Source organism: Sardina pilchardus, chromosome 4 (assembly GCF_963854185.1).
Source record: "Sardina pilchardus chromosome 4, fSarPil1.1, whole genome shotgun sequence".
Lineage (NCBI taxonomy): Eukaryota > Metazoa > Chordata > Actinopteri > Clupeiformes > Clupeidae > Sardina > Sardina pilchardus.
The window spans coordinates 12363526-12383060 of record NC_084997.1 but is presented as its reverse complement, the minus strand read 5'-3'; the positions used below and the strand labels follow the sequence as shown (position 1 = coordinate 12383060).

General features: G+C 44.9%; 1 protein-coding gene across 2 annotated transcripts; it reads left to right on the top strand.

The window, feature by feature from the left end:
- The first annotated feature begins 333 nt into the window (after positions 1 to 333).
- Positions 334 to 11651, top strand: dnajc10 (DnaJ (Hsp40) homolog, subfamily C, member 10). Of its 2 annotated transcripts, none has more exons than XM_062534200.1 (23): positions 334 to 511; positions 1020 to 1345; positions 1439 to 1601; positions 1702 to 1752; positions 1928 to 2010; positions 2131 to 2262; positions 2362 to 2455; positions 2642 to 2719; positions 2834 to 2877; positions 2992 to 3123; positions 3561 to 3650; positions 3811 to 3921; positions 4250 to 4364; positions 4519 to 4646; positions 4949 to 5065; positions 5862 to 5963; positions 6574 to 6729; positions 8153 to 8286; positions 8380 to 8433; positions 8661 to 8808; positions 9074 to 9196; positions 9573 to 9689; positions 10860 to 11651. In XM_062534200.1, the coding sequence occupies exons 2-23, from the start codon at positions 1127 to 1129 to the stop codon at positions 10869 to 10871; spliced, it is 2403 nt and encodes an 800-aa protein (XP_062390184.1). In that variant the 5' UTR covers positions 334 to 511; positions 1020 to 1126; the 3' UTR covers positions 10872 to 11651. The 2 variants fall into 2 exon arrangements, with proteins under 2 accessions (XP_062390184.1, XP_062390185.1); XM_062534201.1 differs by having other exon boundaries at positions 334 to 520.
- Positions 11652 to 19535: the final 7884 nt, after the last annotated feature.

Here is a 19535-nt window from a genome sequence, read left to right as displayed (position 1 = left end):
ACACGATTTTGTACGGTTTCATTGAACCTAAATGGAACATATGCATTGACATTATATTTATTGATAATAAACTGAACAGTTTTGGTATATAATATCGGTCGATGCTACAAGCTATGTTGCTGCTCCATTTTAGAGACAGATGGACACTGCAGCGCAAATGTTTAGAAATTGTATTCCTAATGTTAAATATGTTCAAAGCCATTATTAGACAAAAATATGAACGGAGTTTCTAATTGGCTTATTTTGCAAATTGGGGCAAACGTGGCGAGTCCTGAGCGTCTCTAGTCTACGTCATGTCATATGGTGGCATTTCGTTCACACACGCAACTTTGGATAGGCAGGAACCACCGGTGTTTAACATAGCCAAGAAACCTTATCAAGCGTCAGCAGTAGTAGCCTACTACTGCACCCGGATTTAAACCCGGATAGAAGTCTCGATTATCATAGTGCTCTTGGTTCAAGAGCATTACGTTGCATTACTCATTCAAGAATTTTAGGAGCTTCTTGAGAGGTGTTAAAGGTGAATGTGCATGCCTTATTGTTAACATTGTTAGCTAGCTCGCTAACCATTGCTTGGTTGAAAAGTTAGCTCATGTTAGCCAGCCAATTATCGTTACCTAACGTAACTTTGAGTACTGTTTGCAAAATCTGTTTGGGAGCTGTAATGGTAAGACGTAATGTCTTGCTGTAATTGTAAAGCATTTCAATGCTTTTGTTTCACACTCATTCTTCTGCTAAGGGGCTAATTCCTCTAAATTGGGCGTTACGATATCATACTTTTGACTCTGGATAGGTTAACCACTGTTGCTGATGTTGATGTGATTTGTGATGTATACCAGGGGTTGCTGTTTGAATTTAGGAAGCAGAGGTTGGTCTTGTCCTGAAAAAACACTGTTAATGTGAATACTTACAAATAAGTTGTTAAGACTGTGTTTGATCAATTATTTTTGTGCAACGACTTTATATCGTAGCTTATCGTATGTCAGTTTTTAAACTGTGTTTTTTCCCCATTGTACCAGAACATCTGAAATACGGAGTTTCTTCAGGATACATTCCCTGAAGATGAACGAGTTTGAGATCCACAAAGCTTGAGTCAGAGTCTGAGTCGTTTGTGAACTCTGCAAAGATGAACAGCAAGGAGACAAACCGCCAGCAGGTCCATCTTAGTCCGACTTCATGGAGCAGGATGCTGGTCGTATCTTGCATTGTACTATGCCTCGTTGCTTCAATTTCGTCTGATGAAGATTATTATAAATTACTTGATGTCTCCAGAGAAGCAACTACTAGAGAGATTCGACAGGCTTTCAAGAAGCTGGCCCTCAAGATGCACCCTGACAAAAATCCAGTAAGTGTATGCCTAGGCTAATTTAGTTGTTGATTAGCTGATTCAGTCTGTGTAGGCCTAGTTGTTGTAGTTATAACTGGTTCATTCCCACAGAATGATGAAACTGCCCATGAAAACTTCCTGAAGATCAACCGTGCTTATGAGGTGCTGAAGGACGAGGACCTTAGGAAGAAGTACGACAAATACGGAGAGAAGGGACTGGACGAGCAACAGGGTGGACGATATGAAAGCTGGAACTTCTACAGATACGATTTTGGTAGGCTAATTGCACCAGGAGACGTCCAGTCTCAGAGAATGGCAGATAATCTGGGCTAATGTGTGACACATTTGCATCTTTCTGTATGTGTACTTTGCAGGTATCTATGATGATGATCTGGAGATCATCACTTTAGACAGAGCGGACTTTGGTAAGTTCTCTCTCAACCTCCACATGTCATATTATCGGAGTTTGTATTCTTACGAGATGTTTGGCTTTCACGCCCCAAACGTTAAAAATATGCAAGAGAGAGATCTCTCCTGGATGTGAGTTCGTCATCCCTGCAGCTTTGTTTATCGTGCTTCCTCGTTTAATTTTTTTTTCAGATGCAGCAGTCAATTCTGGAGAGCTGTGGTTTGTCAATTTCTACTTCCCTCGCTGTTCCCACTGCCATGATCTAGCCCCCACGGTGAGAATGAATTGAGATGTGTTGTTTCAGATGTTCAGGGCATGTATTCACATGCTGACTCTATATGGTCAATTTGCATGTGTTATTTGCATTAATTCACATGCATTGTCGCCTCTACAGTGGAGGGAGTTTGCCAAAGAGATGGATGGAGTGATTAGGATCGGTGCTGTAAACTGTGGCGATAATGGAAGACTCTGTCGCAGCAAAGGCGTCAACAGCTATCCCAGCCTTTACATATTCAAGACTGGAATGGTGAGAGCGAAGCACATTATACAGGGTGTTATAGGGTGTGGAGGTATTTTATTTTGTGTTGAAGATTTTCATTTGATGAGCTGCTCATCTTCCCAACAGAATGCCGAGAAGTACTTTGGAGACCGGTCGAAAGACAGCTTAACTAAGTTTGCCATGCAGTTTGTGAAGAGCAGAGTCACTGAGCTTTGGCAAGGTGAGCACATGCAAGGTGTCTGTTTGCGTGCCCATGCTTTCTGGGTATCAGAGCTTGTATCTGTATGTTCTTCACTCTCAAATTGACTAGCAAATGCTTGATAAATATTAACGTTTTCATCTGATGAGAATCTGAGTATAGTGTTCTTGGTGTCTAACCTCAAGGGGCTTTAATTTCCTTTCGCAGGAAACATCTTCAATGAGATCGACCGTGCATTTGCAGCCCGAATAGGGTGGCTGATTACGTTTTGTGCAGACTCGGGAGGTAAACATTTCTCAGATGTAAAACACTGAACACTGCACCAAAACCCAGCCATCTTGGCATGTATTCCGCATGTAACGCTGTCAATATGTCTGTTTGTGTATATTTCTTCTGCAGATTGCCTAGAGTCTCAAACAAGGCAGAAATTAGCTGGAATGTTGGTAAGTAACACGAGACCATCGAACTATATGACTTTAATTGAAGTGGTGATTCCGGTTTGTGCGCTGAGAATTCAGAAACAAGTTTCCCTTGTTTGCCTTTTCTGCTCACTGCAGGAGGGTCTAGTTCATGTTGGCTGGATGGACTGCTCCACACAGGCCGAGCTCTGTGAGAGCTTCGAGGTGACCTCGAGCACAACAGCATTTTTCCCGCCTGGAAGCATGCTGAAAGACAAAGGCAGTGTGCTGGTAAGGACTGCTTTGTCTGTCTATCGATGCCCTCTGTGTTGCTAGTTTGAACACCTAAGGCTCCACCGGATGAGAAACCAAATCCACTGACGTGGCGCTGGTACAAATGAGTTGAGTGCCTTAAAAGGTAACATGCAGATGTAGCTGTAGATGCAGATGTCTCGTTAAAATGCTTTTGCATGCCTACTTTTATCCCAGCCTTTTGTTTGGCTTTGAAATGCTGCAATTCTAGCAGTCATCTTAAAACGTAGGTGAAAACCAATGCCATGGCCAGAGCGGCTGAAAATGTCGAAAGATTTTTTTATTGATGCGTGTTTCACTTGTTCCTTTGATGGAGCCTGTAAAGCTTCTAAAAATGTCCAAGGCCCTTGCAAAGTGAAGAGTTTGCGCAGCACGCTCACAAATGAAGCCACTCACTATGTTCGATTTGTGCACAGTACCTCCAGAGTTTGGACGCCAGGGAGATTTATGCCCAGGTGCTGCAGCGTCTCCCGGACCTTGAGACCCTCTCAAAGGATTCCTTTGAGGTGACAATCTCTTTCACTCTTTTCTTTTCATTATGATTTTTTAAAGATACTCTTTTCATGTCTCTTTCACGAGTAGCTTGTCATCGTGCACAGGGCCACAGTAAAAATGTTTGATTTAGGAATTAGCCTTCTGAGTCGTTTGCCTATTTGTGATTGATAGACAAAGCTGGCCCATCATCGCTGGCTGGTCAGCTTCACATTTGGACAGACTGGGTTGGCCTCTCATGAATACAAGAAGCTGAATGCCCTTCTGAAAGATGATCATATTCAGGTAAATTAAACATTAAATACATTAATACATATTTGGTTGAAATGTATGTACACACACACACACACACACACACACACACACACACAGACACCTGAATATTTTTAGAGAAATTGCATAAAGGTGTTATTTAAGAGTTTTCTGTTTCCATGGAAGCAGATGTGCTGGTAATGTGTTTATTAATAGAGTAGTGTTCTTGATGTTGCCTAAATGTCATTGTGTTTGTCGTGCATGTATGGAGAACAACAGGCTATTTGTGGAGATGGCTGTTAAATGTTAACTCTGTGGGAGGGTGATTGATTGTTAAACGGTGACGTTTGACTCTGCACAGGTCGGTAAAGTCGACTGCCTCGCCGAGGCGGAGCTGTGCAGCTCCCTTTACGTCCAGAAGCCCAGCATCGCCGTCTTCAAAGGTCGTGGCATCCACGACTTTGAGATTCACCACGGTGAGAAGACGCTGTCCCTTTCAGCGCTCGTAGCGACCATGTAACCGGATACGCTGGATACGCAGGGTCTTTGCTTGTGTCATTGCACATGTTGTTGTTTTTTTTTTTTTCCATGACGACGGGCAGCTTAGCGCTAATGCTTTCCGCTTCACAGGCAAGGATGTGCTGTACAACATCGTGGCCTTCGCCAAGGAGAGCGTGAAGGCCCACGTCACCACGCTGAGACCAGAGAACTTCCCCAGTCACGAGAAGGAGCCCTGGCTGGTGGACTTCTTCGCCCCTGTGAGTCTCCTGTGTCTAATGGCGACTATTTTTCTGTCACATTAAGGAATGACGTGAATTGCTTATGAGCAAGGGTGATCCCACTATGTGCATATTTGCTTAGTGACTCCTTAGATTACTGTAGTCTCTTGGGTTTGGGTTGGGTTTGAGGTCACTGCTTGTCTTTTGGAGGAATCTGCCAAGCTGGTGGAAACATTACAGTTGGTCTCAGTGGAAGATAAGATCCTGTTTGAGTGTGTGAGTATGAGGGTGTGCTCTGCGTACAAAAGCAGGTTTGACTCCGGTGTTTGTCCCCCCTCCAGTGGTGTCCTCCTTGCCGCGCCCTGCTTCCTGAGCTGAGGAAGGCCTCCATTCAGCTGGCCGGCCAGCTCAAGTTTGGGACGCTGGACTGCACCATTCACGACGGACTCTGCAGCACGGTGAGCGTGCGGACATGAGCGAGAGCCACTGCTCAAGCTCAACTTCTTGTAAACATAGAGCACGACTCGGCCCTTCCAGAATCTCATTTGGGGGTTTTGTTTTTGTGTGGGGGCGGTTGTATTTTGGGGAACATTTGTTCAGCCAATAGCGGTGTGAGTCACAAATGACCACCCCTTGTGATCGAATGAGTAGTGATTTGTTGTGGGTCGCCTCTGGTTAAACTCCAGTCACCCCCCCTCTTAACCCCCAACACCACCCACCTGCTGCCCTGCCAGGGAGAGTGAGTGAGTGAGTCATCTCTGGGCCTGTGTGATGGCGGGCTGGGTGGGTGGTGGTGGGGGTGAAGCGAGGCAGGGTGGAGCGGCTTGTGATGGCGGCGGCCGGCCTTCTGCTCGGCCCCAGCCTGAGAGCAGGGGCACAGATGGCCACACGGTCAGGCCGAGGTGCTGGGGGAACATTCCGGATAGCCACGGCAAGATAATTGAACTGCAAACTGCTGGGCGCTTCTGTAGCCGGTGTTGTGTTTTTTTTTTTTTCCTTCACATAAATAGTATAATAATAAACTTCGAGGCGTCTGGTAATTGCAGCCCTCATTTACTAGTGAATGGCTCCTGTCGTGATGAAGGTTAATTGTATATTAATACCGTAAACAGATCCGGTGATTAACGCCTCCCCGTGAGAGCGCGTTTATGGGCTCCCCTATGGAGATAATGGGGAGAGTCACCGCAGTGATATTGGTCCACCATGTCTTGTTTTTGTTTTCATTTTATTTATTTCTTTTTTATTTGTCTGCAGTATAATATCCAAGCGTACCCGACCACCGTCATCTTCAACAAATCCAGCATCCACGAGTACGAGGGCCACCATTCGGCAGATGGCATCCTTGAGTTTATTGAGGTGAGGGCAGCGCAGCTTGCGCTCTCTGTGATTAATGTCTGACTCTGTCTCGCTCCGCCACACTAACAGGCACTAAGAGGCCTCCCAAGATCTCTGTGGCGTCGGCCCTTGTGTTTGCAATGATGGCCTTTTCCCTTCATCTGCCTTTCTTTTGCATTCAATCTCTCTCTCTCTCTCTCTCTCTCTCTCTCTCTCTCTCTCTCTCTCTCTGCCTTTTCCCCTCATCTGCCTTTCTTTAGCATTCAGTCTCTTGCATTGATATGTGCACTATACACTTTTTCGCTTTCTCTCTCGCTTTCTTTCTCTCTCTCTCTCTTTCTTACTCTCTCTCTCTCTCTCTCTTTCTCTTTCTTACTCTCTCTCTCTCTCTCTCTCTCTCTCTCTCTCTTTCTTACTCTCTCTCTCTCTCTCTCTCTCTCTCTCTCTCTCTCTCTCTCTCTCTCTCTCTCTCTCTCTCTCTCTCTCTCTCTCTCTCTCTCTCTCTCTCTCTCTCTCTGAAAATCTCAATGCTTACAAAGTATTTACCCATGAGGGGGAACGAGAATAACTCCGTTTTGCCCACTACCCCTCTCTAACTCCCCTCCCCTGTGGCCTATCTGTACCCCCACAGGACTTGATCAACCCAGTCGTGGTCACCCTGAACGCGGACACCTTCGCCGAGCTGGTGAAGAGGCGGAAGTCTGACGAGCTGTGGATGGTGGACTTCTACGCTCCATGGTGTGGCCCGTGCCAGGCCCTGCTGCCTGAGTGGAGGAGAGTGGCAAGGGTGCGTATGGGAGAGGGCAAGGGTGCGTATGGGAGAGGGCAAGGGTGCGTATGGGAGAGAGAACGGGCACAGGCTGGTGGCACAGATGGAATAATGAATTTAGTCAAATAATTGGAAAGAGCAAGTTGGATATTCCAGTCCCTGGTCCGGTTACCAAAGTAACTTTCCGGTAACTTTTTGTCATGCCTTGGTATTGAATACACCTCTGCATTATTGTTGCACATTTGCGGAGATAGTAGAAAGGAGGTTTTGTTATTTATATTTTATCAAATTGAATTAACTGTTTACAACTGTAAAACACTTTTGTCTGCAACCAGACATTCTGAGGTGGGAAACTATAAACACTGTTGTATTGTTTTGAGTTAGTTCAGGCCAGTGAGCTCTCTCACAAAAGCAGAATCCTGAAACCCAAGATAAGAGCTGTAGAGAGGCTAGTGTTGTCTGGTCGTCCTAGCTCAACACGTTTCATGAATGCCAAATCAGGATGAGTAGGGGCGACTAGGTCAGACCAGGTGTGATTAATTCAGGACACATGCACATTCTCAGGTTTCCTCATAAGAATGCATGGAATTGTTGGAATAATAAAGCCTAGAAAATAGCACTATTCACACGAAGTGAACAAATACTTTTGATAAAAACTAACAAAGATGTGGTTTATTTTTGAATGAGGAAACGGCAGTTTGTTTTTAAACAGCGAGAGTAGAGAGGCAGACCAACTGAAAGCACATTTACATGTGCACCCAACTGACCCACGTGTGAGTGTCCTTGTCTAGGAAGTCTTTATCATTGAGATAGAGCATGACGGTGGAAAGAAACACATACAGTATGCCCATATAAACTTTACATTATCTTTATCACCAAATTAATTGAAAACACCTTTGAAAACTTGCCCTCCATTTCCAGTCAACCACTGCAGTAGGTTATTCATTAAACATCTTATCAACTAAAGAAGCAAGCAATGATTATACTGTACCATGAATACCGGTAATTATAAAATAACTATCAAAATTTAAATAATAACCCTAACATGTAAACTATTTATGTCGTCAACAAGTCAAAATAGCAAATAGTACACATAGGTTCATGGAATGGAAAAAAATCCTCGTCTTAAGCCACTCTCTAGGTTTTGTGAAATAGGTGTGCAGCTGGGTTGCTGAACTTCCTGTTTCTGTGCGTGTTGTGTGTGTTGGCAAGTTGAATTGGTTGACACAAGGCGTTGTCTGTGTTTGATGTTCTCCACCTCTGCATATGTCCGTTAGAAGTCGAGCAACTACCATGATCTTTCTAAAAAAAAAACTGTTAAGAATAATATCGTTTACTGGTAGTTGCACCCCAGATGAGATAATAAGTCATGCTAATGTGTGCAAATAGAAACATGAATGAAATGAAAAAATACTCAACTAAATTGTGTTCTCCCTCTCAGATGCTGAACGGGATGGTTCGCGTGGGCACGGTGGACTGCCAGAAGCACCACTCCTTCTGCCAGGTGGAGGGTGTCCGGGCCTATCCCGAGATCCGCCTCTACTCGCACAGCAGCAAGAGCCGCGACCAGTACCAGTACGTGCCCCCGTTCCCCACTCACACAAACACGTTCAGAGGCCGAAGTGTGTGTGATGAGTCGTTTAATTGTGTTTTTCTTTTCAAAACTAGTGGCTACAATGGCTGGCACAGAGATGCACACTCCCTGCGCACTTGGGCAATGGGGTAATGAATTCATTCAGTTTTATTTTATTCTGTGGTGCCAATGCATGTGTTTGTCTACTAGTCCAGTCCTTCCCTCAGAAAGCCATTCATACCTAATCATATAATGGAGTTGATCGATACTTTATTGTCTATACTATAGTCATTGCACATAGATACAGTGAGACATTGTTTGGAACAAACCTGAGATGCCCACAGAATACTAAGTATTCCCTGCTATGGTTCTACAGGTTCCTGCCCAAAGCGTCTGTGGACTTGTCCCCGGAGGACTTTAAGAACCGGGTCCTGGGGGGTACGGAGCACTGGGTGGTGGACTTCTACGCCCCGTGGTGCGGGCCCTGCCAACACTTCGCCCCCGAGTTTGAGTCTCTCGCACGGGTATGGCGTCCTCTCTCGCGTTCTCTCTCTCTTCCAACTCAAAAGCTGTTGTGATCACTTACCCACTGCAAAAGGCCACATGTCTCCCTGAGGTTAAGTGGGGAAAAAATGTCTTGTCTTGTCTCGGCATGTCGGCCATGTCTGAGCGGGCTGGAGTGGATAGGGGGCGGGCGGGGGTGGGTCTCGCTGCAGTGTGAACCAGTGATTAGGTGTCTCTGTGATGGGCCGGCGTCAGACATCAGGGTCTGTTCTGTGTGTTCCGCAGGTGATGAAGGGCACTGTGAGAGCTGGGAAAGTGGACTGTCAGGCCCACTATCAGACCTGCCACAGCGCCGGAGTCAAGGCCTACCCCACCGTCCGCTTCTACCCACACCTGGGCACCAAGAGGGTGAGACGCCATCTTGATGTCGCGTGTAATCTTCTGGGCAGTTTTTCATTTTATGGCAAATATTCTGAAAGTTTATTTGTACATTTCCTTTGTGTCACAACTGCTGTTTTTAGTTCTGTTGTTTGTAATAGTTGTCTAGTTTGACTTTAACTTTTGACTTTCTCATTCCTCTGCCAAAATTTGTATAATTGGCTGTAGTTTTTGCTCAGCCAGGCCTGCATTCTCATCGTAAATCCTCTTTTACCAAAATGGCTCCTGTTAGCTTTATTACCGACTGGCTGTGCCGTGGCGAGGTTTTTTGTGTGTGTGTGGTGTGGCCGGTGTGCGTAGCGTAGCATTGCTAATCCACTATCCCCCCTCCTCTTCCCCTCTACAGCGGGACCAGGGCGGCGAGCACATCAACAGCCGCGACGCTGGCGTCATCGCAGACGTCCTGCGGCAGCGCCTGCAGCAGCTATCGCCATGGTTACAGGACAAGTCCTCCAAACTCAAGGTATAAGCTTCTTACAGGGTTTTTTTTTTTCCTCCTTCATTTTTATTTTTTTTATTTTTTTTGCAATAACTGGCGGCTCCTTTAATCTAGGCCCGTGTGCGGCGGAGCGCGGGTGTCATAAGTTTGTGTCAGGCCGCTACTCTCAGGGCTTAGCATGCTAATGAAGGAGATGACGAGCCCAGTGTGGTGCTGGTGGAGGGCGAGGAGGAGGAGGAGGAGGAGGAGGAGGAGGAGGAGGAGGAGGAGGAGGAGGAGGAGGAGGAGGAGGGGGTTGAGGGGGTGCCGGGTGAAGTAAGGTGAAGACAAGTGGTGCTGGAGCTCTCACAGCCTCATACTAGGGATAAAAATAGACCCTAGGAAAAGTAAAGGCTCGGATAAGCAGGTGGCAAAGTCTTGCATTTTAATGACTTGGTAAATATCACATTCACATCGAGCAATTGCTTTTTCCCCTGACATTTTTACTAAGTTATGTTGTGTGTTGTCAATGGCTTCATTTTGCCTGAGGGGTATTTCACAAAAGCAGAGTTAAGACATCCAAGATAAGTGATAAAGCCAGGTTTGACATAGCGTTGTCTGGTCCTTGCTCAACTCGTTTCACTAACGCCAAAGATCCTCCGCTTTAACCCTCTCTGCTAACGCCAATCCAGGATGAATAGGAGCGACTATCAAAAAACGAGAAGCAAACAACGAGTAGGCTAGATGTTATTAATTATAAGGCCACCATAATTTAAATGATATCCATATGGTATTGGGCAGACATTCTGTTGTGTTTTGCGAGTAAATGCAAGTAGCAAATAGTATATAAATGGAGTACAACTCTTCAAAAAATCCCATGGGGGTCTGATTTGAATGACGGCTAGCTGAACCAATCAGAATAATGTACAATTACCATTAGAATGAACTTAGCTTGGCTGTTAGCCTGGTCGGGACCAGGCTAGTTGCAGAGAATAAATTCCCATGCCAATTTATGTGCCATCTCTTTTGTGAAACCAAGTCAAGGGTAAATTCATCCAGGATAACCAAAAAATCCCAGCTTAATCCCTTACCTAGGTTTTGTGAAATACCCCTCAGGTCATCGGAGTAAGAGCTGTGTAGCATGTGCCAAGTTCATCTGAACGTTTGAACATGCTGTTTTTAAGTGTATGTAATATATTTTTTTACACTTTACAGGATGAACTATAATACATGTAGGGGCAGAATGGATTAGAGATGAAAAAAGGAAATCACAGATGCACACATTCAAACAAAAGACTCTGCTCAGAGGTTTGTTTATGGTTTACTGCAAAGGATCATGGGATACGAGTCCTCCATTTGAATTCTTGTCTGTTCCGACGTCGTCTGGGAGCAAGCTTTTCCCAGAATTGACACACCTCGCCTTGCAGAAGACGTCTCACCAAAAAAGCATTACTGGTTGAGGAAGAGGATGCCAGTGTTTCATACAATGCCTGTCCAAAACACTGGACATCTGTCCTTATAATCTGAATGTACTGTTTGATCATGTCGTGATTATATTTATGAGTTTGTACAACGATGATGGGCAAAAGCTACTGTCATTTTTATCTGAGAACTGTAACAGTGTTTTTTTCTGAGGGTCTCAACTGGCTTTAGTGTTGTAATGAAGTTGAGAAGTGAATACTGTATGCATTTGTACCTGCTCGTCCTTGTATCTCATGGACAAATGAGATTTGTTACCATAATGCACAGAACCACACAACGTTACTTTTGTTCTTACAGGAACCACTATTTATTAGGCATGAAGAATCCAGAACACACCCCAGTGTGCCTAAGCTGATTAAAGGTTTTCTACCAGAACTCTGGTTATTAAAACAGGACACCTCTATCTAGAAACATGTTAACATGAACTATTAGGCTACTGTCTCCAGTGTCACTTTTACACAACACTCTTTGATCGTTTGGTTCACTTAGTCATTTCTGTTTATTTGCACAGAGCTTTTTAGTAAAAAAAAAAACTTTTTTAAAAAATGTGTTGTGTGGTTGTATTGAATTGGTCATCATGGTCATGTCTCTCCAGGCTAAATGCTTCTCAGTGATGCATCAGTTCCTTATCTGTTCCACTGGGGGGCAGTACAGTATAATACTGATTTTACTAGGACACAGAGAGGACTGTTATTTTTAATTATGTCCTACCTTACATTTGCCTACTGCAAGTGACATATTAGGCTACCTTTTTTAAGTTATCGAACATTTATTTAAAAAAAAAAATCATCTTCAAATTATTTGTATAATACTTTCAAGTAAAAGCTAAACTTTTAGTAGTGAGATGAAAGGGCTTCGATTCCAGACAGAAATGGGCATGGAGCTAACTTTGACGTCGCTTTTCCAACGACCCTGTAAAGTTTCTTCTAAAAGCCAGACACAGCTGTTCTTCCCAGACCTGTCGCGCTGCGCTACGGTGTCCTGCGGGAGGCGGCACTGTGCGCATGAATAATTCCTGCTGTCATTTGCATGGAAGGGTCTGATCTTGAGCAGAGTGTGTAAGTGATCTCTGACAGTGCCTGTGCGGTGTGTTCCATCGCGAATCTTTGCACACTCTCTCCTGTCATCCAGTCGACTCCGTCTCTCAGGTAATCACTCAGTCCCTTTCACTTGTAATGCCTTCCTTGCGCGCGCGCTCACACACACGACACACACACACACACACACACACACACACACACACACACACACACACACACCCACACACACATCCCTCCCTGACTCGCTCTGCGCATCTTTGCTGACGGGCCAGAGAGGTGCGGATGCGGGTTGAGGGGCTTCAAAGTCCTCTCCTCTGCCTGAACGTTGCAGATGTGGGTCGGATGAAAAAAACAAAACCTAAAGAGAGTCCCGCGGTAACAACACATCAGCTCACCCTCAACTCTCCCCCACCACCACCACCACCACCACCTTTAGCTCTCTTCCCCCCCGTTTCCCCCGTCAGGAACTCTCTTCGTAGCCCCGGGCTCGCTTAGTGTGTGTCCTGGCACGGCGGGTGGAACAGGACACGCCCCGTGGCCACATCGCTGACACCAAGGACACGCTGCTTGCCCTGGACAAGGGATCACACAGGCCTTTTTTTGCGCGCACACCCACTGGAACAAACTCCTTCAGCAGAATGACCGCACTGGACCCTACTGACATCAGCGGGGTGATCAGCTTCCAACCTTTTCATCTGCGAAATTATGGGTCAAGCAGGGCAAGAGAGGATGGAGAGTGACCAAAAACAAGGCAGGCGAAAAAAAACGCACTCCCAAATGGGACGAGCGTTTTGAGAAACAGAAACGTTTATCTAGAAAATATAAAAAGACAGGATGTTGCTACTGAGAGACCTACTGAGAAGTCCTGTGAAAAGACTTGTAGAAGGTCCCCTGTGGACTCGTTCACTGCCCATGTGCAACTCGGCTCCAAGAACTCCAGTTCCCGCTGGTGCAGCCCGGGTTCAGGGTGACTGAATGATTGCACTGTGTTTATTTTCCTCCACTCCGAGGTGGAAAAATCCCACCTGGGGCCACTGGAAGAGGTTCGCGGCTGGCAGCGCGTCCACCAGTTCTGGCGTCAGCGAGTTGTAACACCTTGTAACCGCAGTGTGGTTTTTACGAGGGGAACACTGGAGTTCACGGAAAACACACAATACACTTTAAAATGCGCACGTCATATGAAACAATAACAAAAGATGCATTTTGTAATTTATATTGTTATTAAAAGTCCATTACATGAAATGTCACACCGACCAAAAAAAGGGCAGGGGAAAACACTCACACGCTCTCATTCCACCGCCGGTTTAGTTCATTTTGATCATGTTTTGTTGCCATTTGTGGAAAATAATATGGTTCGCATGGAACAGTGTGTGGTGGGGGTAACGAACACAGGCAAAAGAGTTTTAGGAGTCCCCTGTGGCCTCTATCCTATCTGTTAAATGGTTTCCCTCCATCAGGTGCTGGACTTACTTTATAATTAAAAAGGCCGTAAAGTTGGCACTGACTGACAGCAATATCACAGGCGATTATATTCAGATCTCCAAAAACGATGTGAATGTGGGCGGTGGGGGTTGGTCTGCTTTTTCCACCACCAGCCAGGTATCTGTCAAGTCTGTTGTGAATGTCTCAGATGCTGAGCGATTTCGCATTTAAAATGACTCTCTCTGTCTTCTAGGAAGGACACAACATCTTTATGTCCTTACGTATTCTCTGGTTTTAAAATGGAACTTTCAGCCTCACTGTGGAGGCCTAGGCCTACTCACACGGGGCATTTGTCTAAATATACAAAATTAACCCAAGCAATCACTGAGCGCTTATGTTTATATCACTTTACTGACAAGTCACATGTCCTTTGCATGGGAGTACAACATTAAAGTTTCATCCCTAAACTGTAATGGAAAAGGGGATGGCTGGATGAGCTCCTATAATGACAAGTGACAACTAGGACATAACTCCTTTTATTCTGTTTATTTCAATATATAGGAAGCAAAGCAAATAAGTTACAGTTAAAATACACACACACACACACACACACACACACACACACACACACACACACACACACACACACACACACAAGCCACAGTATGAAATAAAAACCAAAACAGCAAAATAACAGAGAGAATATTTGCCCAGTGCTCTTATTTACACACTGCAACAACCTGGGAGCAAATATTTTCCCTCCTGCCCACCAGGGGACTAATGTGTCAGTCAGTCAGCTCTCAGGCCGTCTAAGAACATGCCATCTGATAAAACATTTAGCCATAGTTACCTTTTCAGGAGCCAGACATGAGCAAACATATAATTAAGACTGTGTAAACAGTTAACAGTGACGGCGTCTCTGCTCAGTGGCCAGTTATAAGGTTGCCCGTGGCTCCAGGTGCAGAGTTTACCAGAGTGCTTAGGGTGCCAGCCGCTCATTCATTGTGGCGTTGTGTGTTAATCAGTAATTAGCAACATCTTGACACAGGGCTGGGCGGGCGGGCGGGTGCTTGTCCTCCTCCGCTGATAATTCAATTAGTTTGCGGTGGCTGGCGGGCAACAAACGAGCCATTGTTATATAGAGGGATGATGTTGCAGGCCGGCCCGCTCTGATTTGTTTTGCAGGAGGGAGAGAGACGTCGTCACAAAGTCCTCAGTGGGAGTTCTGTACTGAGAGGGAGGGGAGGTGGGGTGGGGTGTGGTGGAGGAGTATGGATGGAGCGGCTGTAGCAAATCCTTTACAGGAGAAAGAGATGAGCTCTCCCGGGGCCCCCCAAGTGCTATCCCCTCCTCTATACTCTCATGTCTCTCATCACACACAACACACATATGCACACATACAACACACACATACACACACACTTTCTCTCTCTCACTTGATGTTCTCTTACACTTTTCCCTGTATTCTATCTGACATATCTTAATCCTCTCTCTTCATTTCTGTCTCAAATCACAACTGTCAATTCTCCTCCTTCCCGGGTCTCACATATCCCTCTCCCTCCTTGGGACTTCACACTACCTCCCTCCCTCATTACTCTCTCTCTCACACACACTCTCTCTCTCTCTCTCTCTCTCTTTTCTTCCTTCTCTCCTTCTTCTCCACCTTTGGCCCACTTCTAATGTCTCTCCCCGGAGCCTGCCAGCACAGCACAGCACCTGCCCGAGCCAGAGCGGGTCATCTCATCTCCCAGCCCCAGCACATATCCTTTAGTGTGCCCCAACTCTGCCCTGCCCTGCCCTGCCCTGCCCTGCCCTGTCCTATCCTACCATGGCTCTGCCGGTCAATAAAATGGCCATCTTTTCTCACAAAGTATTCGTGAGGGCCCTTGCATTGGGGGGGAATGAACTCGGCAAACCCACACTGGCTTATTGCCTCATCGGAGGGACGGGTTGCTGTGCGGCTGCCCATGGCTCTGCCCGTGCGTTCTCGTCCAGCTCTGCCCGGGCAGCTGTTTGGCCGTTCCCAGGCGTGGCGAGGAGCAGTGGACATCTGTGAAGTGTTTGAGCCAGGTGCCCAAGAGCCAGGCGGCCTTTTATCATGTCTGATATGCACCTGCACTGAGAGGCCTTTTTCCTCGTGCAATATGATTGGATTTAGATACGCACGCACACACATACGCACAGACAGACAGACAGACAGACAGACAGACAGACAGACAGACAGACAGACAGACACACACACACACACACACACACACAGACAGACAGAGAGACAGACAGACACACACGCACACACACGCATGCACACGGACACACACACGCACACACACACACACACACACACACAGACAGACAGACAGAGAGACAGACAGACACACACACACATGCACACGGACACACACACGGACACACACACGCACACACACAGACAGACAGACACACACACACACACACACACACACACACATGCACACGGACACACACACGCACACACACACACACACACACACACACGGACACACACACACACATTCTCTCTATACAAACCCCTACATTCTCCAATGCCCTGCTGTCCCCTCGCTCCTCTCTCTTGCGGTCTCCTTTTTCCCCTCTGCTCCTCTCCATTTCTCCCCTTTTGCTTTCCCCCCGTCTTCCCCTCGTTCCCTCACTGTCTCCCGCTCTCCTGCTTCTCTCTTTCTTTCCACTTCTTCTCCAGTGCCCCCTTTTCCCTCGCTCAGCACTTTCACAAACAGTTTCATAACCGCAAACAATTTGTACATTCAGAGGGATTTCTTTGATGCCTAATTGGAGGGAGATCATGGAAGTATTTCTCTTTTTCCTCTCGGCTTCCCACTCCTGACCTTTCGTTTCATGGCGTGCCAATCCCTGTGCTACGTATTCCTTTTTTTCACGGTATGGCCATTATGACCAGAACAAATACATCAGTGCTGAAGCAGACACGGAGGCAGAGAGACCCAGATGATAAAGCTGTGCACGGGTGCTAACGATTACTGCAGTTATCTTCTAAAGGTCAGCAGTACTTTTCATTAAAAAAAAAAAAACTCTCCAACGTCAGTGAACTTCCTGTGAGTTCTGAGGTCTGGGATGGTGAAACTTTCTGTGGAAATTGCCCTAATGTAATTGTTACCAGTGTTTTCCATCAAGTTAAGTTAACTTTGAATAGCATTTTGTTTATTACATCTCTAAATCTACATCTCTCTCTCTCTCTCTCTCTCTCATATATATATATATATATATATATACTGTTTACAGTGGGGAGCACATGTATTTGATACCATGCTAAAGTTGCCTAAAAAGAGGAATATAAAATCATCATTTGACAATTGATCTTAATGCCTTAAAGCAACACTAAGAGTTTTTCGTACCTTAACATAATGTTTCCAAAATCATTTCAGTGGTTCATCAACTCATGACATGGTGAACAGCACTTCTGCATTGACTTTGCGGCCCTCTATCGGCTATAACCGCATGTAACTTTACCAAATCGGGTAGCGCACCTGTGGTTTGATTAAATGAGACCTAAGAAATTTGACTTGCTTCGATGTCGCAATACATCATACTGTCATAAAATCATGCAACATGCTCTACCTTGTCTGTGGACATTGTTATTTGGTGGATAAACAAATAGCGTGTAGCAACAGAGGAAAAGTGTTTTAGTGTTGCTTTAATTAAAAAAATATGTAAAAATCAAACCGCTAAGGACACCAATTTTCTTGGGAATTTAGGGGTCAAATACTTATGCCCCCTAGCATTTAAGGAAGAACATTTATTTATTTACAATACATTCTTCAATCACAAAGAAAATTCCTAGCCTGACTACTCATCCTCAATTTTTGTCAGAACTTCCCTGCTGAAAAAATATGTAGGCGGGGCTAAAGTTTGGTTGCACACAGGCTAGAAAATGGTGTCCTAAGCAGTTTGATTTTTACTCATTTTTTGAATTAAAAATATGATTTTATATTCCTCTTTTTAGGCAACATTAGCATGGTATCAAATACATGTGCTCCACATTGTGTGTGTGTGTGTATATATATACATTCTGTATATACTGTATGTATACAGTGGGGAGAATAAGTGTTTGAACCCATGCTAAAGTTGACTAAAAAGAGGAATATAAAATTATCTTTTGGAAATTGATCTCAATCCAACCTTTAAAGCAGCACTCAAGCACTTTTTCTCTGTTGCACGCGTACTATTTGTTTATCCACCAAATAACGATGTCCACAGACAAGGCAGAGCATGTTGGATGATTTTATGACAGTATGATGTATTGCGACATCAAAGCAAGTCAAATTTGTGGTTTCTTAGATTTCATTTCATCGAACCACAGGTACTCTACCTGATCTGTTACAGTACATAGTGCGGTTATAGACAGTTTTGGAAACATTATGTTAAGGTACGAAAAACTCTTTAGTGTTGCTTTAAGGACATCAATTTTCTTCGTTAATGAAGAATGTATCGTAAAATAAATAAATGTTCTTCCTTAAAATAGGAGAGAATAAGTATTTAACCCCTATATTAAATTCCAATAGAGGCAGGAAGATTTTTTTTGTACGTTTTTATTTTTAAAGACCAATTTCATGGGTCCAGGATATTATGCATCCTGATAAAGTCCCCTTGGCCTTTGGAATTAAAATAGCCCCACATCATCACATTTCCTTCACCATACCTAGAGATTGGCATTATTCTACAATTTTCTTTTATTAAGATTAAGATCAATTTCCAAAAGATGATTTTATATTCCTCTTTTTAGTCAACTTTGGCATGGGTTCAAATATGTATTCTCCCCACTGTATGTATGTGTGTGTGTGTGTGTGTGTGTGTGTGTGTGTGTGTGTGTGTGTGTGTGTGTGTGTGTGTGTGTGTGTGTGTGTGTGTGTGTGTGTGTGTGTGTGTGTGTGTGTGTGTGTGTGTGTGTGTGTGTGTGTGTGTGTGTGTGTGTGTGTGTGTGTGTGTGTGTGTGTGTGTGTCTACATATCCTCTGAGACAGTCTTCACCATAAGATCACATCAGTCAAACCACTAGAAAAATATAAGATTACACGAGCCCATGCAAACACGTGAATGAGGTCAGAGGAGCTCCACAGATTATCCATAACATGTGGTTTGTTCTGAATTCAGTTTGGGAAAAAATGTTGGTGACTTATAATGGTAACATAACCTCAATGCAGATTACAGTGAATTATACTAATTAGGTTGTACTTTATCTTTTCTGATTTCATTTCACAAACTACGTTGTTGAGCATTTCTGTGTATGCTTTTGTTGGAACGGAGTGCATTCATTATTTGAAATATTATCAATCAACAATTAGGGGGATGATTTTTTTTTGTCTCTATGTTAGTTTCACTGTACACCTCAAATATGAACCATATCCGCAGGTTTTTCTCATACACGTTGAAACATGTGTTTTTGATCACGCCTCATATTCATGAAAGCCTACCCGGGCCTGTCACAGGAAATGAAAGCAAAGGGGAAAAGAGACCCAGAAGGACAGTTTTTCTTGTCAGCAGTTCCATACGGTGTGAAATACACAGGTCAGTTATTCTTTCAGGCACTTTCTCATCGTTGGCTGTGGCCGAGCAAGGGGTCGTCCACTGAGGATGATGGGGGTGGGTGGTAGTGGGGGTGGGGAGGCCGGTGTCCTGGGGAACCAGGCCCACTGTCGTCAGCAGATTTTCCCAGGCATTAGGAGACCGGACAGCAGGTCGACTCCCAGGAGACTCCAGGCCCTCTAAGCCACCTCAGATGGTCAGACGTCTACATGTAGGGTCAGGGAGACCGTATGGATGAAGAGTAAGTCTATGCCCGGGCCATTCTAGAAGCAGCACTACTCACTAAATATATATATGAGAGAAAATATTATGTGAAAGAAGTCTGCAGCTACTCGGCGATATTGATTTAAAGGCTGAGAAATATGTAGTCATTA

Coding starts and splice junctions, on each gene's coding strand:
- dnajc10 (XM_062534200.1), top strand. CDS start 1,127: ATGAACAGCAAGGAGACAAACCGCCAGCAGGTCCATCTTAGTCCGACT. Junction 2,720..2,833: donor GTTTTGTGCAGACTCGGGAG/GTAAACATTTCT, acceptor TTTCTTCTGCAG/ATTGCCTAGAGTCTCAAACA. Junction 5,066..5,861: donor ACGACGGACTCTGCAGCACG/GTGAGCGTGCGG, acceptor ATTTGTCTGCAG/TATAATATCCAAGCGTACCC.